General features: G+C 37.1%; 4 protein-coding genes, 1 non-coding gene and 1 pseudogene across 6 annotated transcripts; 2 read left to right on the top strand and 4 right to left on the bottom strand.

The window, feature by feature from the left end:
• Positions 1–450: 450 nt before the first annotated feature.
• On the top strand, positions 451–3,266 carry LOC141834465 (triosephosphate isomerase, cytosolic-like; annotated as a pseudogene).
• Positions 3,267–4,635: 1,369 nt separating this feature from the next.
• Positions 4,636–4,716, top strand: TRNAL-CAG (transfer RNA leucine (anticodon CAG)). Its single transcript has one exon. It is a non-coding gene; the product is annotated as a tRNA-Leu (tRNA).
• Positions 4,717–6,345: 1,629 nt separating this feature from the next.
• LOC141835325 (uncharacterized) lies at positions 6,346–7,120 on the bottom strand. Its single transcript, XM_074722768.1, has 2 exons — positions 6,822–7,120; positions 6,346–6,717 (listed from the first exon to the last, which is right to left on the bottom strand). Exons 1-2 carry the CDS (start codon positions 7,067–7,069, stop codon positions 6,579–6,581), a joined length of 387 nt encoding a protein of 128 aa, XP_074578869.1. The 5' UTR covers positions 7,070–7,120; the 3' UTR covers positions 6,346–6,578.
• A 4,277-nt stretch (positions 7,121–11,397) lies between these two features.
• LOC141834379 (putative transcriptional regulator RABBIT EARS) lies at positions 11,398–12,114 on the bottom strand. Its single transcript, XM_074721737.1, has one exon. It carries the CDS (start codon positions 12,112–12,114, stop codon positions 11,398–11,400), a length of 717 nt encoding a protein of 238 aa, XP_074577838.1.
• Positions 12,115–17,328: 5,214 nt separating this feature from the next.
• On the bottom strand, positions 17,329–20,287 carry LOC141835336 (CASP-like protein 5B3). 2 transcript variants are annotated; one of them, XM_074722784.1, is made up of 4 exons: positions 19,919–20,287; positions 18,380–18,512; positions 18,030–18,139; positions 17,329–17,406 (listed from the first exon to the last, which is right to left on the bottom strand). In XM_074722784.1, exons 1-4 carry the CDS (start codon positions 20,047–20,049, stop codon positions 17,370–17,372), a joined length of 411 nt encoding a protein of 136 aa, XP_074578885.1. In that variant the 5' UTR covers positions 20,050–20,287; the 3' UTR covers positions 17,329–17,369. The 2 variants fall into 2 exon arrangements, with proteins under 2 accessions (XP_074578885.1, XP_074578884.1); XM_074722783.1 differs by lacking the exon at positions 17,329–17,406 and having other exon boundaries at positions 17,805–18,139.
• A 224-nt stretch (positions 20,288–20,511) lies between these two features.
• LOC141834547 (ras-related protein Rab2BV-like) lies at positions 20,512–23,429 on the bottom strand. The gene is made up of 2 exons (XM_074721861.1): positions 23,064–23,429; positions 20,512–21,211 (listed from the first exon to the last, which is right to left on the bottom strand). The coding sequence occupies exons 1-2, from the start codon at positions 23,226–23,228 to the stop codon at positions 20,723–20,725; spliced, it is 654 nt and encodes a 217-aa protein (XP_074577962.1). The 5' UTR covers positions 23,229–23,429; the 3' UTR covers positions 20,512–20,722.
• Between the last annotated feature and the right edge of the window lie 254 nt (positions 23,430–23,683).

Raw genomic sequence — 23,683 nt, 5'->3', positions numbered from 1 at the left:
TGATTAATTCTCAGCCTATACATCAGTCTTTTTCTGTTGTGCATTTGGAATATTTTAAAGATATTTAATTGTACCGATTTGTAGTTCAAGCATGTGGTTTGAGCATTAATTATTTTTTCTGGAATCAATTAGAAATTTTTTTATGGTCATATTATTGCAATAAATTTTTTTGAGATTGGAAATGATACAGGAAATGATACAGGTTAAATATAATTTTAACTTTTCAGTCTAACTTGTGTGTAGTTTGGCCTCGCCGTTTCATTATTTAATTTGTTAATATTTATAAATAAAAATATGTCCATCAATAAAATTGATATGAAAATTTATAAAATAAATAATTTTATAATATTAAAATTACTAATCAACCAAATAAAATTTAAAATATACCTTCAAATCAACTTAGGAAATACCATTAAATTAACAACGCTCCGGTTTTCCTTACCTCATCCAATGGGCTCCACTTTTATGACAGTCTATTTCTGTCCATTGATCGTGACCGTTGATCACAAAAGGTCTGGTAATTTCATCCAGGCGAAGACATTTTCAGGTTCATGGACTTCAGATTCTCTATATATTATTACTATATTAGTGTGACCTTTGTATGCTCTCGAAGCACTTGGTTTCGTCGTAGTCGTCGCTTTTGTTTGTGTGCGTATAATGGCCCGGAAGTTCTTAGTCGGCGGCAACTGGAAATGCGTAATCCTTGACTTTTTTCACTTAATATTTTTATGATTTATTTAGATCGGCGCTGGTTATTTGCTGAACTTAGATCTCGGTTTGATTTTGGTCGATCAGATTCTAATGTATATAGTGATTGTTATGGATCGCTATCTGGAAGTTAGTTTTTGTTGATATGGTTGAATTTGGACTGATAAGGTGTTCTTGGATGCCTGCCTTGCGCACATTTTGTTCTTCCCCCTTTTGCTTTCGACTTTGGTTTCAGAGTTTCAGCAAATCACTTTTGATTGGGTAAAAATAAATGTTATGCCGTCCTTGTGTCTGCAGAATGGGACGATCGAGGAGGTCAAGAAGATTGTCAGCATTCTGAATGATGGAAAAATTGAATCACCTGATGCTGTTGGTATGATCATGAGTCTCGTTCTCTCGATCATATAGTTTTGAACTCCTGTTTGGAAATTTTAGCATGCTAGCTGACTATTTGGATTCTTGTGGAGTGTATACCAATCGACCTAATTGACAAAGGGAAGGGGAAGCTCCAACCACAAATTGAACATGCTGATAATATCAACTAAAACCATTCTTTCAAATCTCTAACAATTTGTGTCTTTCTTGTGCGAGTCATTTTCTGTATCATTTAATCAGTCAATGAACTTAACCGGTTCACAATGAAAGCTGGTTTATTGAATAGAGGAATATGTTTAGGGTTGCAAATGAATCAAACGTTTATGAACAAGCTTGGTGTTCAGTTTGGTAAGAGCTTATCGTTCAATACATACAAGATCAATTAAATAAACAAGCTTGAACACATATGTGTTCAGCTCATTAAGGTTCGTGAACACCATTTGTGAACACCGTTCGTGAACAACATTCGTAAACAATATTTGTGAACCATGTTGATCAATAAAATTTTTATCAATATGCTAAATAAAGAAAGAAAATTTCAAATGAACAAGTAAATTTATATTATCAAACTTAATAACTAACCAAACAAGTTTAAAATATAAAAATTTCAAACAATCAAACAAGCTTGAAATGAGAGCTTGATAACATTTAAATGAATCAAGTTCAAGCTCATAAAAAAGAAATCAAGCTAAACTTGAACAATCATTTCAAAAGCTTGGTTCATTTTAGGCTTGGCTCGGCTTGACTTGGTTACCTTATCAAACAAGCTTGAACACCATAAAGCTAAGCTTGGCTTGGCTTGCTTATGGCCCTTTATATGCTCCATTTTGTTTTAATGCTTCTAAAATGGCTGTTTTGATGTTTTCTGTAAGTTAGTATTTATTGGTTAGTGGTGAAAAATATACAAAATGTAGGTTTTTCTCTCTGTAGATCACGATGGACAACTATCATGATATATGAACCCTTGGCTTGGCTTGGCTTGCTTACGGCCCTTTATATGCTCCATTTTGTCATAGTTGTTCTAAATTAACAGATGATTTCAAACTTCATTTCAACTCATATTATATTATGGAATTGATTATTAGTCGAGTGTTTGAATTTAATGCTTCTGAAATGACAGGTTTGATGTTTTCTGTAACTTAGTATTTATTGGTTAGTGGTGAAAAATATACAAAATGTAGGTTTTTCTCTCTGTAGATCATGATGGACAACTATCATGATATATGAACCCTTGTAATTATCATATCTACAGAGGTTGTGGTTAGCCCACAATTTGTATTTCTTCCTCTTGTGAAAAGTTTGTTGCGCTCTGATTTCCAAGTTGCAGTGCAAAATTGTTGGGGTGAGAAAAGGAGGTGCTTACACTGGCGAGATCAGGTATGAGTTTTTCTTGGTTGACAATCATTGTGTATACTAGCTGTTCAAATAAAAAAGAAAAAAACACCATCTATTGATGGTGTCTTCTTTGCCATTTCTAATGGATAAATTTTGAATATTATGTCATTGTCCTTTTCAAAAGAAAAAAAAGTGCTTCCTTATCCAAGGTTGTTTTTTTGTGACTCTCTTCTGAAGTTGTATTTCTAATTTGATTGATCTCCCTTTGCAGTGCTCCGATGCTTGTAGACCTTGACATTCCTTGGGTCATTCTTGGACACTCAGAACGGAGGCTTTTGTTAAGTGAATCAAACGAGGTAATGTTCTTTGAGTGTGGACTAATAGAGTATACATGTGATAAAATGAGCAATGAAATCCATTTAGCACTTAATAAAACTTTATATGCAAGTTCAAACTAAGACCTCTTTCATGCCAACTTCTTTTGCTTCATTTGTATATTTGGTTGAATATACTTGCAGATTATGTTTTGCTATGTAAGAAATGAAACTATTTCTTTTATAAGATTATTGGTTTTATCTTTCTTATAAATAACTTCTTTACTTTAGATGCCTGTCACTAAAATTTTGAAGTGATCATGATAGTTTTATTCTAACATAAGTCTCTTTGTTATATTTGTTATACTCTGTTTCAGTTTGTTGGGGACAAGGTTGCATCTTGCATATGCACTCTCTAAAGGTTTAAAGGTAATTGCTTGTGTTGGTGAGACTCTCGAGCAACGTGAGTCAGGAGCCACCTTCGAAGTTGTTGCTGCACAAACAAATGCTGCTACTGTTAAGTCTAGGTCTTAGCCGTTGACCTTTGTTTTTTGTAAGTCTGAAATGAACACAATTTTCGATTATTTGATATGTCCAGTATTTTGGTGTGAAGAAATAATGAGGATCGAGTTGCAACTAGTTAAATATGCTCGGCTTCTGTAAATTGTGCACTAATGAATACTACAGTATCTGATATCGGCAATTCTGGTGCAATTGAACAGAACCTGCCACATTATGTCATTTGTATGAGTTGAGTCTTAAACTTGAGTTGCAAAACACAAAAGCACGAGTCCAATGTACCTGTAGTTGACTGAAGCTGATGCAGGTGCTTCTGGCAGAGTTGGCAATGCTGGAGGAAGAAATCATGGTGCTTGAGAGAAAGATTGAGGATTCGAAGGTGTGAAACAGGCGGCAAAGCTGAGAAATTGGCAAGAAGCCTTGAAACAAACCACGACTTTGCCTTGCTTCAAGTCCTTGATGCCGTAGCAGAGATGAGGAATTCATAAATCCTGAAAACACCATACAAGCTCTCTGAGGAGTTTCTTAATACATCACAATCTTCCACAAGCTGAACCAGAGAACGAATCAACTCAATCATGAATCACACAAGCTTCATTGCTTATGCGTCATGCCGAACAATGCTCAGCGATTGCAGTGAAGTCTCCACTTCCTAGGAACTGGTGTGCTGATTGAGAACGAAGATTGGTACTCTCGCATTGAATTGTGTCTTCCAGCATTTGGAAAACTCAGGTAAATTTCAAATATTTCAACAACTCGAAGAAAAATCTACTGTTAAGCAAATGCTCGCATTCATGAATATTTTTATTGATTAGAAATGGAAGCTTAATCACACCTTGCTCTAGTTCATCCATGTCTAATTGCTTTCAGGGTACTGAGACGAACTTTCTGCTATTGATCCAAGTTTTCTCAGTTACAAGCAAAAACATGCTTGTACATTAACAACTCTTCATCTCCATATAAAGGAATTAGACAGCCACAAAATATTTAACACACGGTTGATTTCAGGCATTTCTACAACATGGTTTTCCACCCTCACCAGATAAGCTTCTTCCACTTATAAATAAGGTATGACTGTCTACATTTATTAATTTTGAATAAAGTCCTTTTAATTTTAAGGAAATTTATATGTAATTATGATTGGAGGTGTCATTCTTAATGCTCTGGCTATTGAACAAATACTGCTGAGGTATTCTTCTGAGACTGAACATGCGAGTGAGAATAATAAGGCCAGTGTTTGCGTTAATCTTTTTTTTTTTTTCTCTCTCTGTAATTCTTTTAACAGCATATAGTTGGGAAGAAGATCAATCCACGGAACTGTTGAGGTAGGACCTATTTGCTAATGTTCTCATAAATAAATATAACTTAAGAGAATAATTCAACTGTCAAGATGGCCGAGTTGGTCTAAGGCGCCAGTTTCAGGTACTGGTCCGAAAGGGCATGGGTTCGAATCCCATTCTTGACAATTATATATTTAAATGTTTTTTTATTTTTTATATAAAAAAGTAACTTTCAAATTTTCTTGTTTACGCATGATTTTTTTTCAAAATTTTATTTTGGACAATAATCAAAAGAGGACACTTTTTTTTTATTGAAAGCATCTAAAGACGTCCTTTTGGGACGCCTCACCCATCAGTCCCTTATAAAATTACACAATTGCCTTTAAATACATTGTTGGATATTAAATTTTTGAATCACACACATTCAATTTTTAATCGGTCAATCAATTGTATGAACATGACAAATTTGCATTGTACTGTAGTTGTTATCGTGCATATTTAACTTATTAAAAAATATTCATATTATACCAATTATAATTTTATAATTACTATACCAATTTAATTTGTTCACTTAACATTCATATTGTAGCAATTGTTATAATTCAAATTAATTCATCTAACATTCACATTATAACAACTACGATGTGGATTTACTTGTTCATTTGACATTTATATTGTAGCAACTTTTACAACTCAAATTTGTTCACCAAATATTCACATTATAACAAGCTATAAATCCATAGTTGTTACACTTTAAATTTATTCTGTTCAACAACATTCATATTGTAGCAGTTACAAATCTTAGCTGTTACAATTCAAATTTGTTATGTTCAATAACATTCATATTATAATAATTATAAAATCGTAACGGTAAGAATATGATTGTTCTTGTTGAGATCCGCTTCTGGATGCGTCACCGGCTCCTCAGCACCAAGATGGGATGAAATCGAGTGAGGGAAGGACCATGGAGCTTAATCAGTCTGCAAACACAGCAATCGTAAGAAGGAAGGTCAGGGGGTGCCCTGGCGCGACCACTCTGATGGCTAAGTCAACGAGTGAGGAAGGAAAAAAGGAAGAAGAAAAAGGAGGAAGAAGAAGGAGAGGGTTTGTGTGCGCTTTTACATGCGTACCTGATCACGGAGAGGAGTGACCTTTATATACCTGAGGAGGATGTCACATCCCATCCTAATTAAACGATACATCCCATCTTAATTAAGGAAGACGTCTCATCACTAATCATGATCTTGTCAGAAAGAATGGAATGGGCATACGACTGAAGTGTCATTTCGCACGTGGATGTCAGAGCGATGACCATAATTAGGGGGCATGGGGCTGTCATAAAAAATGATGGGGAGTAATGGAGCAGGGCACCGTGAAGACCAGTTGACTTAAACCCTAGCCGAGTCCGAATAATGGCGAGGCCGCCGAGCCGACTGAGAGGCCTCGATCGGATTCGTAGGAGGAGTCGGTCTGTGAGAGAAGTTGATTAGGGATTCAGCTCGAGACTAGGATTCGGATACCTAGAGATGACGACTTTGCGCTCCAGGGCCAAGCTGAGTTCGATGGTGAAAGGGACTCAGCTCGGTACTCCAGGATCCCGAATCGATGACCGACTCGGGTTGACCATTGAGTCGGTAGTTAAGGGCCGACACGAGAGTCGGATTCAGTGGGACACCGAATCGTAAATCTTTCACTTGGTCTGTTCCTTGCGGCCACAACAATGATATTGTAATTAATTGGACTGGACGATGGAAGATAATAATATTGTACACTGCCCTTCTATTTTTGCCACAAACATTAAAAAAAAAAAAGAATAATACTCAAAAATTGAGAGATATATTTAATAGAAAGGTTGATATATTATACACAACCACTAATCAAAATAACCCCCAAACTTACAAGTCTCTAATTAATTACAATAAAAGCATTAAACCCGTGCTCATAAAGAAATGCAAAATCACAACAACGATCCAGAAATTGAGGATGTAATTTAATTATGATTTGATGGGTCTCTTACGAATTAACACCTCAAATTGGATTAGTTCTCCTACTTATCGACTTGCCCCAGCTTCCCCAGGCCATTACAATTAGGGCAAACTATTTGAGCTTGATCTTTCCTCGCCGCGTTAGCCCTCAGCGCCACGTCCGACCGCCTTATAAATCCTGCTCCGTCGCACTCCGGGCATCTGCAAATTAATATATAAGCACATTTTCGATCGATCTCAATCTCATAATCACACTTAATCCCATCAACGCGAAGCGACTTATCATACAGATTTAATTAAATTACATGTCTTTGCGAGCAAACAGAATTGGAAACGCAGTGCCGACGAGCGCCACGGCGACAGCTCCGGCCACCAGGAAGGTGGTGCTGTCGGAGGATACGTCTCCGACGGCTGCGACCACCGTCACCGGTCGGGAAGCGGGCCGCGTTCTGCTGGAGGAAGGGAAGGTGGCGGTGTGCGGTGGAGTCCGGCGAAGCTTGGAGGCGGTGGAGGAGAGCAGGGAGGGAGGAGAAATGGGAGTTGCAGAAGCCATCGTTTTTGCTGAGTTTGATCGAGTCTCCTGCCGCCTGTTACAGTAATAAGGGAGAGGTTGGATTTCATTGGGCAGGCATGAGTCCACGTCGGCCGCATGCTCCGTATCTAGTGGTGGATACGGGTTTAGATTTGCTTGTCGTGGATAAGGTGTGACGTGGACTGATGGCAGCCTGACTTCATCTGGTGGAGTCTATCGGATTGCACTTGAATGGATCGAGACATTATTCGCCCACTAGTTTTGATAAATGTATTTGGGATAAAAGCTTAAACGAACTTTAAAAAAAAATAAAAAAACTATTTTTTTCATTCTTTTTTTTTTGGATTTCATGCCCTTTTAAACTATTCTCTCACCAGAACACAATTCTGCTTATCGAGACTCGAATGGTGGATACAGTGGGTCCCACGCGTGCTGTCATGCAGCAACAGGGAAAGTGAAATTTTGAAACCGTCCGATCTCTTTTCTTAATCATCTGCCGTCCAATATGTTTGCTCATCCAACGACGAAGAGTAACATGGTCGTTAAGTGGACGGTGGATCTTGATTAAGCACGACGTTGGGAACATGGACCGCTACTTTTTCGGAAAAATAAATATATATTAAATATCATCTTCCTCCACTATACCGTCATCGCCGCCGGTTCCCTCGCAAATATCTTTAATTATATAAAATATTGTTAAAAATATTTAATTTATTACTAAAATTTAAAAGAATAATTCATTGTATTACAAAAGATTATTTTTACGATAGAAAACTATGATCACTAATCATACAACAATTTTATACATGTCAATTAACTTTATCAATGTGAAGTGAAGTTGTTTATTAGTAAAATTTTAAAAAATCTCTTAAATTTTAAAATATTTTTTATTAAAAAATAATATATTTACCTAATAAATATTTTTAATTAACTAGTTAAATTGTACCGTAAATGATACATAAATTATAAAATATTGATTAATATACATTTTAATTTCTATTTTTAATTTTTTATTGATAAATTTTAACTTTCATAAATTATCAATCAAATTTATCTAGTAAAAAATATTTAGTTGTTAATTTTTTTATAATAATAATAAATTCTAAAAAAGTGCATATATATAATAACCTATGGAGAAACAAGGGTACGAGTCAGAGAAATAATATTAAATATATTTTTGAATTTTTTAAAAAATATAAAAACTATAAATTACTAATAAGTATAATGAATAAACATTTTTAGTTTATTAGACACATTAAACTTAATTTTGAGTTAATAAATCAAACTTCGATCAATAAAAAATAAAAAATAAAAAATAAAAAATTATTGATTAAATTTTAGTTAGAAAAAATTATAAATTATCAATCAAATCTAACTTAGATAATAAAAAATAAAATTATCAATCAAATTTAATTATAATTAATAAAAAATTATTGATCAAATCTAATTTTGATCATTAACAATTAAAATTTATCTGCTGAATCTAACAATGATCAGTTAAAAATTAAAAATTATCAATCAACCTAATTTGACTAGTAAATAATTAAAAATTACTCATCAAATTTAATTTTAACCTATAAAAAATTAAAATTATCAATCAAATCTAACTTTGATTAATAAAAAATTAAAAATTATCAATAAATCTAATTTAATCAGTAAAAATTAAAATTATCTATCAAAATAAATATCAACTAAAATTTATTTTAATTAATAATTTTAAATATTTATAGGTCAAATTTATATGTTGCCAAAATAAATTAATAATTATATTTTATTTAATAAATATAATATATATACATAATATAAAAAAAAATTAAGGGGCTCAATAAAATAGGAGCCCTATGCATAAACCACCATGGCCTATGTCTTGAGTCAGTCCTGAGAATGGCTATTGCTGTGATGGGCTCTATGTTTGGAGATATGTGCCCCCGGAGCATAGCTGAGTTGGTTACATAGATTTGCATTCGAATCCATACCCTCCTGCATCGTGACCAACTGCAGTTTTTTGATTTATTTCCTCACAGATGGTCGTGGGACCGACCGTCAGACCTCACCTTTTTGCAGAAGATTGAGTCAGTCCTGAGAAGTCTTTAGGAATAGTACGTATGTTCCTGCGCCTATGTGATGACTCTGGTGCCAATGTTCTTAATAGCTCTTCCTCACTTGCACGATGTCCAGATGACTAGATGACGATGGTGCCAATCATTGAGCATCAAGGAGATGCATATGCATTTGAGCATCACTACTCCAATGGATCTTTGGATGAAAGATTGATAGAGTGGGTTTATTATGGGAAGAAAAATGAAGTCCTGCATTTAATAAATTTCTTTTTTTATAAAAAATGTTAAATGAGTGTTTTATCATATTTTTTTTTTATCTTGAGAATATCTTATTTTGAGTGTTGTTGTCTAAAGTATCAACTATGAAGGACTGCTACAACATATAGTAGAATACCACGTTTTACTTTAATTAAAAATATTATATATAAAATATTATTATATTAAAATATTATTTATCAATTTGATCAAAATGATTTAAACTTCATTAAAATTATTTTAACTTAATCAAAATCATTTTAAAATTTTTATAAAAGCTATCTAGTAGTTTCTATCACATTGTAATAATTAATACAATACTATTAATTATAGTATTATAACAATTATCTAGGAAATTGGCACAACTATGTAACACTTAAGTATCTTCTACAAGTATTATAACAATTAATGCATCATTATAGTAGCTGCGATAAGTAGATTTTAAAATGATTTTAATTAAGTTAAAATAGTTTTGAAAGAGTTTAAATAATTTTGATTAAATTGATAAATAATATTTTGATACAATAATATTTTATGTATAATAATTTTAATTAGAATGAATTATTATATTATATTAGTCTTGTAATTGTTACCCATTGTAACCGTTAGTCATTAAATATGGTGGCATTCATTTGATATTTTTTTTTATAAAAAAGACGTTCATTTGATGATTCAGAGGGTCATTTTAATTTTTATCTATTTTTTTTTTCATTCACATAAACTTTGCTTCTCGATTTCTTTTTCTTTTGCCTGTAGTTTTGGTTGTTCTTGGAATTTGATTGCGGTAAGAACATTTGAACTTAACTATTTTGAAGAAGTTGGGTTAATTAGGTGCTTAGATTAAGTTACAATGTTCTTGGAATGATGAAGGTTGATAATTGATCAAATTTTAACGGATAGCAATGTTGAATAATGCATTGAAAGTGATTTATGCAAGTTTTCTGTGATTTATCTCCTTTCCAGATCACTTGACACAATATTGAAGTAAGATCCCCAGAACAATGAAAATATCACTTTTTACCACAATTGAAAGTGATTTATGTAAGTCATATTATTTCTTCACCCCTTTTCTTACCATTTGTAACTCATTCAAGTATTTTTGATTCGTTAGCCAAAAGATCCCTTGGATAATTGTTCTAATGAGAATTCTCGCCAATTAAGTTGCTCACCAATTACGTTGCTAAATCCCTTCATACGTTTGATATTTGTTTGTTCCTTGTGTTCTTGACTATCCACATTATTATATAAATATTCCTTGCTCATTTATAATTTGCCACATTATATATATGAACTTCTGTATATATGAATGAATGCAATACGTACGTGCATGCAACTACGATGTATGGACTGATACGTCCTTATGTCATCATGATGATCAGCAGTATGAATGCTAGACTAAATTTTAACAGCATATATATATCATGTGTATGAGAACATGGAATCATATAGAATGATTCAACTCTGCCAAGAACTGTGTGGATCAGTAAAAAATAATAGCTGATGTTTAGTTATGAATTTGATGGTGCTTAGTATACAGTCAGATCACAGATCTGCTAGAATAAAAGCAATATGAGATGTCCTTAAATTAAGTTAATTACTAATTTGGTTGCACAAGCTATAGCAATATATATCAATCATTTCAGAAAACAAGAGTCCATATAGATTCTTAGCTTCATAAAAACATTATTTTGTACTTTAATTAGGGGTACCTAAAATATTAAGGTCATAATTATGATAACAAGAACAAGGATCATTAGGAAGAAATTATGATAGATAGAGGACTATATATCAGATAAAATTAACATGGAAACATTATGCTTAATTTCTCCATATCTGTCATCACAAACATAACTTGAGAAATATTCAGAGAATTAAGAATAAACCAAAACAGAAACAAGCTCTGCAAGATCACAGACAATATATAAGAGAAGAGAAGGAGGAAGTTTGTAGCATAAAGTATATAATTTCCAAGCAGAAAAGTTTAAATCTTTTGCAATAGGATCGATTTAATTGATTATATATGATCAAGATCTACTACTTAACCTGAGGGGCATCTCCAAGCCTTAGCTCAAGATCCAACTCCTCCACCTCAAGGTTGACTCCAATCGTATCGATCAAGAAAGGCGAGCCCGGATGATCAGTTCTTCTTCTCTTGTTCATGCTTATCTTAAACAATTCCTCCTCCTCTTCCTCTGGCGTCCCTAGAATTACTTGCTTGCTCAAATCAATTTCACTCATCAGGTTCGATGATTCCGGGGAAGCAAACAGCTGCAAAGTGGGTCTCTCCTCAAAGAAAAGAGCCTCCTTTTGATAGCCATTTAAGGAAATTGGCGAACAAACCTTGAAATTGGAATTAGGGTTAGGGTTAGGGTTAGCTTGGTTGATAGTACTGCATGGCTCGCTGCTAGTCTCTAAGGTTTCCGATCCTGTGGGGCTTGAGCTGGAGTTGTACTGCTTGAGTATGGCCCGGTCCTTCCGGTGGACGTTCATGTGGCCGCCGAGGGCTTGTGCCGACCGGAACTCTCGGCCGCAGAAGGAGCAAGAGTAGGACCGGGGAGGCCATATGCAGCCGCCCAAATGGGCAGAGTCTCTCGCGAAAGCCTCTTCGTCCCACGAAGGCGACTCGACAAAGGAGAAAGAAGGAAGCACAAGGTGGTGATGATCATGCCGAGAAGGATCGAGGAACACCGTCGTCGACATCTCGTCCCTCGGTCTTCTCTTTGCTATCATCAAGTACTTGGCTTTCTCCATGACTACCTAGCTGGGCTTAACAGTATGCTTGCTCAAGATGAAGGAGACAGGTAGATATAGAGCTGGTTTAATATAATTTGCAGAATTAACAAGAGATCGAATGAGAATCTTATCACAGACTAACAAATTTTAAATCATTAATTTTTTCAAATTAAAAATATAAAATCTTACAACAGACCCGTGAACCAACTTCGATCGAGGATCAATTATTTTACTATGTCACAGTCCTGATCTGTTGAATTAGCTAGGATGACATCGTTCAAAGCCATGAAGGAGGTTCTATATATATATATATAATTTTGCTATTATGAGCGCCGGCTTCCTACGCGCCCGTGCGCGCCGACCGCCGACCTCTACCCGCTTCCGCCGTCCGTTCATCGCCGTCCGACCACCGACGACCGCCGGACCGGACCCGTTGGAATCGCGACTCGCCGGCGCACGTTCCGGCATCGGATTCCGGCCGGATTGGGCCGGAATCCGGCCGGAATTCCGGCCGAAACAAAGGCAACAGTGCCTGGCACCACTGTCGGCCGGAATCCGGCCGGATTCCGGCCGAATCGGGGCCGGAGACCGGGCGCGGTCGACTCGCCCGGCGCCGGCGCGTCGACCGGGGCCGGAGTCCGGCCCCGATTCGGCCGGAATCCGGTCGGATTCCGGCCGAAATCACTGCCAGACACTGGCGGCCGATTTCGGCCGGACTCCGGCCCCGGTCGACGCGCCGGCGCCGGGCGCGTCGACCGCGGCCAGAGTCCGGCCCCGATTCGGCCGGAATCCGGCTGAATTCCGGCCGAATCGGGGCCGGACCGCTGTCGAGTTGCGGTTCCAACGGGTCCGGTCCGGCGGCAATTGGTGGTCGGACGGCGATGAACGGGCGGCGGGAAGCGGCGAAGGTCCGAGGAGAATCACTGTTCAATCGAACGGGCTACGTTTATCGCGATCCGAAGCGGACGGCCGAGATCCAGGCGCTCACAGGCGCGCACCGAACCGGCGCTCATAATAGCAATTCTATATATATATATATAGAACAGCTATCCTGAGCACCGATCTCCTGAGCACCCCGTGCGCACTCCTCCGACGTTCGCGCGCTTCCGCCTCTCGTTCATCGTCGTCCGACCACCGCCGGCCGCCGGACCGGATCCGTTGGAACCGCAACTCGACGGCGCACATCCCGACATCGAATTTCGGCCGGATTGGGTCGGAATCCGGCCGCTCGAATTCCGGCCGAAACACGGCAGCAGTGGCTGGCGCCGCTGTCGCCCGGAATCCGGCCGGATTCCGGCCGAATCGCGGCCGGAGACCGGTCGCGGACCGGCCGCGATTTGGTCGGAATCTGGCCGGATTTCGGCCAAATTGCGGATTCCGGAATCTGGCCACCACCGGACCGCCGGCGAGTTACGGTTCCAACGGGCCCGGTCCGGCGGCCGACGGTGGTCGGACGGCGATGAACGGGTGGCGGGAAGCGGCGGAGGTCCGAGGAGAAATACTGTGCAATCGCGTTTTTTTGACGGCTGAACTTGAGCGCGCGATCAGATGAACGGTCAGGATGGAGGTGTTCACGGGTGCTCAGGAGATCGGTGCTCAGGATAGTATTTCTATATATATATATATATATATATATATATATATATATATATAAAAGCTTAATTACTTGTTGACAATTAATATTTAGTTTTTATCAAACTAATAAAATAATCATAAAACTAATGCTGTATTGCATATATAGCTTTTAGACTGGTGATTAATTGGCACTTCCCCAGGCCCATATATTAACATTAACTATATAAATTATTTAATGAGAAAGAGACAACGCGATTAGCTAGCTAGGAACACTCTTTTTTGAAGTGTCCTCTTACCCTTTGTCCCGTACTCAAATGCCACTCTACTAATTACTTATGCTTAAACATGCATTTTTCATGTTAACATCAAATCATTCACGTTATTCAAACTTGATCATATATATTATATCCTAATTAATTAGTGTACTAATTAATTACATCCATGAAACATACTTAAGGAAATAATTAGACATATGTGGTGCTAGGAAACCACATGAAGAGCTAGGTTTTTTGAGTAAGAACCCTTTCGACCAATTTTGGTAACATCACTCATGGTTGGCACTTACTTATACATGAAGCTTAATTATTGTGGATGACTCCCGAAGACCTTTTGAAGACATGAGTCACACTTAAATTAGTTGTCGGTTAACGTGTCACTTCTTCATTTAAATAATATAACTATATATATTTAAAAATAATTTAAAATTCTATCTATTATTTGTGTTTCAAATCAAATAAAAAGAACATATAATTTTAAAATAAATACTTTCATATATATATATATATATATATATATATATATATATATATATATATATATATATATATATATATATATATATATATATATATATATTGTTTAATTCCTTGTTATAATTCTCTTCTTCATGATCATGAAACAATACCAAAGCATCAAAATGAGCATGAAATAATCATTTAAGCACCAGTTGGTGACATGGTCCCATACTTTAGTATTCAAAGAGAATGAGACAGATACAGTGGAGCAACAAGGACAGATTCACAGGTATTGATTAACCCATAATTCTCAAATGATATTATTATAAGTAGTAGTTAGAACTATCACACTTTCTTATTATCAAGTTGGAATATGAAATGATAAAATTGTGTACAAATTCCTGTGCAGGCATGCATTGTTAATTTTATCTGTTTAATTTTTTTTATCATACTTTTCACATTTAATTAAAAGTGTTTTGGATGGTTTTTGTGATCATCTTGGATCAAGTGACAGAATATAGAAGAGCATCATCACATCATATATACTGATGCTGTTTTTATCCACTTTAATTAGTCAGTGTTAGTGATGCAGTGCTATATATCAGGCACATCAATTTGCTATATGTAAAAGGGAAACTATATAATAGTGTATGGAGTTTTAGTTTGGTTCGAACCAATTATATGAATGCCTGGTGATCTATTAAAAAGCAGCTTTTAGGTGAGTCGAGCACGCATTAGAATTTAGGACCCGAGCAATTGGGTCTGACTCGCTCATCAACCTGGCCGTCAACCGGTTTCATTTGGTATAAGCAAGTAATGACCCTTTGAGCCCAATGAACTTTGGGTGAGGTGTGGCCATCCAAAGATGCTAATCACTTCCATATATATGCTCTTGAACAGGGGAAATTAATGATCTTAGCTCCGAGTCCTAACTGAGAATTCGATAATGATATATATCTGAGAAGAACCAAATCAAAGCTAAAATGATTTCTTTCTTTCTGCAAATAGTGATAGGATCATAACCCTTATCATGATTTTGGAAGAGAAACCAGTTACAAATACTAATTGCTAATTTTTTTTACTGTTTGCTAAGATTTTACAACTTACTTGGATATTAAAGGAGGCTCATTTTAGACCCTTTTTTTTGTCGCATTATTATTGTCGCCATTGAATTTCTTATGACAAGTTTCCAGTGCGAGTAAACTACAGTTCTATTCCAACTTCCAAACATATAAAGACAAGACAAATGCCATGAGACTTCCTCCATATCTTAATTAATTAATCATTCATTAGTATCAAATTTAAATATGTGATTACGATCTAATCCATCTGAAACTCTAGTCACCCATTGTCAATTCAGATGATACTGGCCAATAGAAGAAACTAGTTAATGCGAGAATATCCCGAATCTTCAATTCATGTTGTCAAAAGCCACCATTATATTTGCTTCTTACCTTTGACGGAGAAATAGACACATTAATATGTTTTTGTATTTCTCCATCAACGTCTAACCTCAGCCGAGGATTAAAGCATTTGTTTCATCTGCTCAGAGCTTAACTTAATAGTCTAGTGTACTGTGCAAAAATTCAATGGTCATGGTCAATCTCTCCAACGAACAGCTGAGCAAGTCAGCAGCTACAAGTCTCTAAGGCACTACTTGGCTTGGCAAGTCTACCCAAAGCAATCTTTGAAGTTTTGAAATAGGTTGGTGGCTTTACAATTTGATCGAATGTTCAAGACTTAATCTTCTTATTATCGTGTATTGAATAACCAGTGAAGAAGAAATGAGATCTCAATGATCGATGCCAATTTCATCCCAAATTTGGCTATTTGAATTTCTTTGTATCTTTTTCTCCCTAGATAACCCACCGGATAGCACGCCTCAAAGACCGGTGTGTGTCCCTCTGTCCAATTTCTAGAAGAGAAAGCCAACGTTTCTATCAAGGATTTATCTGTTTAAATAAATGAATAAATGACACCCAGGAAACACGTAGAGCATAAGCAGCCAATATTTTTTATATAAAACGAATACATGAAACATTTGTCCAAGAGTAAAACAAGAAAAGTTTTTAATTTTTTTAAAAATCTTTCACATCAATCCATGCATTCTTGTCAAAGTTTGTTTCCACCGGAGAGAGGGGGAAAGCATTATCTTCAGCAAGAAACAAGCTTGCCATCATCCTGTTACCTTTAATTTGAACATTCATCATTATGATCATCATCAATACGTTCCTTGCACCTAACTCCTACTGAATGTAGCAATTTGTCAAATGATGTTGTGGGTGAGGAAAGATCAAACAGAAGGTAGTTGATTATTATTATTATTTTTATCTCCTTATATCTTCTACTTAACAAATTTAACTGCTATAAATATATTGGTCGTCTATATCATCCCAACTATTTCCTCTCATTTATTGTTTTTAGAACTACACTTATTAATGCTTTCTTAGAGTTATTCAAGTCTCAGGTCCATAAGTTTCATAACTTCATTTTTTTGGTTACACTTTTCTTTATGCTACTAATAAATAATAGGTCTATGACATCTAAAAATCTCAGTGAGAGTTGAAGGCCAATATAGTAAAATCTGTAAATTATTCCAGAACTAATTGTTTATTTTCTGTTATTTAACAGGCTACCATATACCACTAACCACTCATCATCCACACTCAAGCTCCACATCCTTTTAAATGCAATCTCACTTAATTTGTCTCAACCAAACGTTGCTTCAAAGAATGCTATAACCAAGCAACACTTGAACCTCTACTTTAACAGTTGAGTTCATCCATCATTCACTCAGAATGGAGGGTCTCCTTCCAATAGCCTACAGGGCAATTATCAGATACAAGAAAAGTGGGCGTTTAGTGTCTAAGAACAAGCTTTCAGTTCCTTATGCCCGGTTAGCTGCTGGCGACTCCAGTCAGCCTCTGTCATCAAATTCCAACTTTCCTTCACCTAGAGCACGCCCTAATTCTGCAGCACCTTAGTCTCCTCGGTAGCATTGCTGCAGGCATGAAGTGGTTTGCCAAATTTAATACCAGGTAGGGAGTTTTAAGTTTAATTTGCAAATTTTTTGGTCATGAATATGAAAAATGTGATCCCTGTTTCTCCTATGTTCTAAGAGTCCTGTTGTTCCTAGTCCTAGCTCATGCGTTAAATAGGATAGCAGAATTAAAAATCTGAAATGCTACTACTGTTGGTTTGGTGAATGACTTTATTCAGTGTTGATCCAAGGAGTTCATATTTTTATTCAGTGTTGTATCAGCTTAATATTTGACAGGATAAAGGGTTTTTCTATAAAAAGTTGTTGACGGATAAGCTACTACATAATTCAAGTGCATATTCATCATCCATTTTCCTTTACAATCTTTATTAAGAAAGAGATGCCATGCAACATGGAACAGAGTTTTGCATTTCAACATTCATAAAAGCTTTCAGATACTCGTACACCGTGCTAAAACTCAAATCAGAGACTAAATGATTACATAAGATTTTGGCTTCTCATTTTTAAGTAAAGAAAAGCGTACAGGTGCAATTTATATTGATGCCAGGAGCCAAAATGTCACCAACGAAGACATGGAAATCAACAGCCATGTAACAAATGCAAATACGATGGAAATCTCAAACCTGCCACATGAAAAATGAGGAATTGTTCTGCAGAAGTGCACATCTCTAGCGAATAAGACTATGACCCCAGCTGAGGAGCAAGCAGCTGCAAGTGATAAAGTAGCTGTTACCTGGAAAATACAAGATTACAGATTTAATGAATTTTGTCAATTAAAGCTAGATATGCATGTGAAGCCTTGAAGATTTACATTGAGGATCAAGGGTGCCATATAAAGAAACTGATCACCACAATAAGAGAACATTATGTCAAAAGCTTTAACCATGATCAACTAATAAAATCAGACTTACAAACAGGGATAACATGGATAGCATTGGCTCTTTTTTAAAAGATAACAGAATTAAGTACTTACCCAGTCACCGACCATGAATAAGCTAACTAAAACTGGGCTATGGAGATCTCTTTTGATCTTTAGGGCATATGCATCAAGGCATGCAAGTCCAAAACTCCACAAAACTTGCAGCCCCATAGAAGCAATTAAGTAGCTGAGTCAGAAAAAGGCATCCAAAGGATCAGTACAGATTCAGAGGGAAAAACATCATAATGGAGATTAGTAATAACATATGCCAAACAAGCTTTGTGACATGGAATGATCTTTTGGTCTTTCACTCTATGAAAGGCTTTTGGATTTAATGCTCTTTAAATTCAACTATTGTCAGATAAGCTTAGTTTTGTAGAAATATTAAAACAAGTTGCTGTTAGAATTACCTTAAATTGTTTAAAATCAATCCATTTCCAAATATAAAAAAGGTGCATTCTCTAACTCATGATCAATTAGAGTAGTTAAACTAAATTTAGAACAGTATATCCTCCATAGGATGACAAGAATATAAAAACATATTATAGTGTGAGAAATATGATCTTTAATCTTATCTGGATTCTCTTTAATATGTAGTATCCATGATGTACACATAAGACATCAAGGAGGAATTGCAATATACCACTTGGAATTCTGATCTGAGAAGCAATTACATTCCAACAAATTTCAGATTGCAAAGAAAAAAAAACGGTTTGATTAAGATCTCAAATTCTATTTATGATCTTCAGGTGGCTTTTATTCTGTTAGATTAAGTTTTGCAGGGATGAAGAATGGCAAGAAAAAAGAATCTGTTTTTTGGGGATATTACCTGGGTAAGAATTATCTCATAGTACTACTCTTAAACTGCTTGAGACTATTGATTACTCTTCGGTTCCAGCATTTCAAGAAATTATACTTAGTATCATTAACCAGTGCTTATGTTCCTCACCTAGCACACAATTAGATCATAAAGTGACGTTCATGTGAAAAATAACATGCATGATAACGTATATTACAAAACTGTGTTGTTAATGCAAAACGAGGGAAACAAAGTTGGCATTGACACCATTAAGGGAAAGCCAACATTGCAGGATAGACAGTCAAAGAAGGTTAGCATCTGCCCCTTAACAGAGGCCATCGAGCACATTAAAGGTTAATTGTTATAAAAAAGACTGGATCTTATCTGAGAATTTTCTCAAGACATGTGAGAGGAAATAGGGGTTCTTTGAGTGAATCATCGGGCGAGGCATCCAAAACTCTTAGGAGGAATACTCACACATTATCATGGCCATTCCTGATGCCGTCACACCTCTCGAGTTTTCTTAAAATATGCAGTAGATTTTTACTTTTTTAAGGCAAAAAAGGGTACTTTCGCGTAGGATGGAGCATCAATCGGTCGATAGATCAACTATGACATAAAATGCAAAACGACGAAAGTTTAATCCTACAGCTTTCTGAGAAGATATTCTTCAGCTATAGCACGCCATTTTCAATGTCAGGCACAAAACAAAAAAAAAATGCAGCAAATATGGAGCACAACAATCATGCAGTAACACCAGATCTGGAAAGAAATCGTAAAGATCGAGTCCGTACCAGAAGGCAGTGTAGTTGGAGAACCCTAATGCGGATACCATAACCCCAATGGAAGTCCCCGCAAAGGCGCATTGCCCGGTCCTCAGCAGCAACCCACTCCATGTCCCAGGGCTTCCCACCACAACCTTCATCACATTCACCCTGCCAAGCAACCCTCGATCCTTTCTCACCGCACTCTCAGTGGATCTAACCTAAGCAACGGAGTTCAGCCAATCGATCGCCTTCCTCCTTGCATCTTTTATCGCCGAAATCTATTCGTCCAGCTGAAATCCCTACCGATCTCTGTTCCTTTCTCGGAATTCGACACGGGCATTGATTGCCCTTCCTCCTATTATTCTTTTTGCACGAAAAGGGCCGAAGACACTGCGAGCGATGTCGGGGGACGGCGTGAGATACAAGATCAACTGTTCGACTTCCGACAGGCTACAATCTTCATTTTCAAAATATAAATTATTATTAAAAGGAATAGGAAAAACAAGGACAAAATGGATTTATATTATGAATAATGGCTTACCTTTCCAATTAATTTATTACTTTAATGAATATCCTAACTATAATTAATTGGTAAATATTACAAAAATGCTAAGTCCATGTGAATAAAACACACCGAAGCAAAAATTAAGTGGTAAACTAAAATCCAGAATTTGCACACATCATTAGCAAAGGAAATCTAATTTCTAAGCACTAATTAGCCACACTAAATTTAGAGAGAGGAAAAAAATAATCTACAAGTATTTGCGATTAATCCTAAAACCCCTCAGAACACACACTGTTTAAGCTTTCTTCAAGAAGGTGATCATCTATCTAGCTCGAGCAACAGAAAGTGTTTGAGCTTCCAGCAGAAGAATCAGTCACGTTGATGGTTGTGCCTTGACTAGGGGGTGCAGTATTCCTTGTTGCCTCCTGGGCCGCAAGTGCCTTCTTGTTTATTATGTGATAGATCTCTGTTAGAATCGTTTGAAACGCCTTCTCGATGTTTTGCGATCCTAGTGCTGAAGTCTCCAAGAAAGACAGCCCTTCCTTCTCGGCGTATTCCTGTCCTTCGCTTTCTGAAACTGCTCTTAGATGCGTCAAATCTGACTTATTACCAGCCATCATGACGACAATGTTGGAATCTGCGTGGTCTCTGAGTTCGTGTAGCCACCTCTGCATATTGTCGAAGGTTTGCTTCTTCGTTATATCGTAGACGAGAAGTGCTCCCACCGCACCCCGGTAGTATGCGCTGGTGATGGCACGGTACCTTTCTTGACCTGCTGTGTCCCAAATCTGCGCCTTGACTGTCTTCCCTTCAACCTGTTCATTTCATTTCGGTTATTGATCTGATACAAACCCAGAAGTTAAGTAAAATTTGAAAGAAAAAAAAAACTTTATTTCATGGAGTATGAAATAGTTATTCACATGAACCCTCTAATATTTTATCTATCCTTTTTCAATAAAAAATGGAATTCATTACTCAACGGTCTCACACGATCGATCTCATGACCTACGAAAAATATATATAATTTGAAGATCTCTACAGAAATTATAATGTGCCTAAGTAGTAAAAGAACTTTCCCCTTCCTTTAGTTCACGTTGTCTACCCTAAAAACCCTTTTTTCCCTTTATTCCCCTTCAAATTCCAAGTAATGGAAAGATGTTTTTACCCTTCCAGACTCCCTTCTGTCTTTTTTTACTTCTCTCGTCTCACTGACTGAAGAGTTGAGAAGGTAGCAGTTGAATTTACTATAAAGTGAAAAAATGGGCAACATAATGAAATCATGGTTTAGGTATTTTACCATTCTGCATGACACAAACAGCAGCTACATGTCTACTACAGATGCTCAAATTCAATAACAAAGTAAGAGACTCTTTCATAAGACACATAATTAAGATTTCCCAGGAACAGTGGTTCATGAAGGTAATGCTCCATAAACCATAAGCTAAATGTCCAACTGAAGAAACAAAGGTCATGTTTGTTTAAGTTGATTCCTAATGTTGGCTTGTTTAGGTACCACCAATCACCCACCTGTTAAGCTTTCGAGCCTTGGTGATCCTTTTTCTCATGTGTTTGCTTTCGTTCTTCCTCTCTTTCAGAGCAATTCAAGTTCACTATTTTGGCAGCTATAGGAACAGAGTTGACCAATTGAACTAATTTATGCAGCGGAGTCTAGCCATTGTAAATAGCTATGTGAGGGTGAAAAATGCAGATGCCTTTTTTGTCAGCTAGGTACATTTTTGTTGGCTAAAGATGAACATTGAACATTCCATTATCATTTGATTCATATTTTAAATAAATTTTAAGTTTTTAGCTTGGCATATATGAGGTATAGCTTTAGGACCATCTGCCTCTAGTGAATCTATTCTTATGGGAGGTAGTTTGCAAAACCGAGAAACATTAATCTACAACATTCACATTAATAATGTTCTAAAAACACATCTAAAAAAAAAAGAATGATGAGCATCAATTGGACAATCATGTTATAGGTCCTAAACGGAGAGTTTATTCACACAATGAAATTCCAGGCATCATACATGTAACGACCCGGCCCCTCAGCCCCTTGGGCGGCCCAAACCAGCGGCCCAACGGCCGGTCCCTTGGGCGGCCCAAACCCCGGCCCCCTGGCGACCCCTATGTCGTCAATCGACGACCCTCGGCCGTGCCGTTACTCACTAGGACTTTCCACCCCTGGCCAGTGGATTTTTGTCTCCCCCAGGATTCGAACTCTAGACCTCCAGGATAAGTACTAGAGTTTATGAATCCTGGAGGTCTAGAGTTCGAATCCTGGAGGAGGCAAAAATCCACTGGCCAGGGGTGGAAAGTCCTAGCGAGTAACGACACGGCCGAGGGTCGTCGATTGACGACATAGGGGTCGCCAAGGGGCCGTTAGTTGGGCCGCCCAAGGGATCGCCGATTGGGCCGCCAATTGGGCCGCTAGTTGGGCTGCCCAAGGGGCCGAGGGTTTATTCACACAATGAAATTCCAGGCATCATACAAATTGGAGGTGTTATAGATATTAACAAATGAGATTGATGGGGGGAAAAAAATCCTGTATGAACTTGATTACAGGTTGTTGCTATTGGATCTAGCTCTATGTAATGCCCCAATATTCCACGAACAGGACAAAAGGAAGATCTATATCACGGCTAGGAATTGAAGTGATCTTGCCTGAAGGGTCTTGGTAGCGAACTCGACGCCGATGGTGGACTTGGAATCCAATGAGAACTCGTTGCGGGTGAACCTGGAGAGGATGTTGGACTTCCCGACGCCGGAATCCCCGATCAGGACGATTTTGAAGAGGTAATCGTACTCGTGGTCCATTCGGTTCGCCATCTCCGCCGCCCTAACCACCGACCAGATCAGGTTCCGAGGAATCGCGATCGAAGTCGATGATCAAACAAAGGAATCGGCGATCAGAAACGGATTCGAACACCGAATCCGAATGAATTGCTACAGAACTCGAGAACGGATCGAGAGATGTGGAGGAACCTGGTTCCGAGATCTGCTCGATGGAAACGAAGACGTCAACGGGGATCAAAAGAGTGACACCGTCACGCGGTCCCACATTTCCTAGAACAAACACGCAATTATATTTATATCACTGATTGGACCGGCACTCACAGGTCCGGTTCGGGGAGCAACGCAAAAATTAGAAGAGCACCCACTGTATTGTCGATTCCAATATATTAAAATAAATTAATTTTTTTAAAAATACAAAACCTTCTATATTAAAAAAGTATTTATTAATTTAGTTAAAATTATTTAATCTAAGCATATGCTCAAATAGC

This window comes from Curcuma longa, chromosome 9 (genome assembly GCF_044706935.1).
Source record: "Curcuma longa cultivar G26 ecotype Majalengka, Jawa Barat chromosome 9, ITB_CL_G26_1.1, whole genome shotgun sequence".
Taxonomy (NCBI): Eukaryota; Viridiplantae; Streptophyta; class Magnoliopsida; order Zingiberales; family Zingiberaceae; genus Curcuma; species Curcuma longa.
This window is presented reverse-complemented; position numbering and strand designations above follow the sequence as displayed.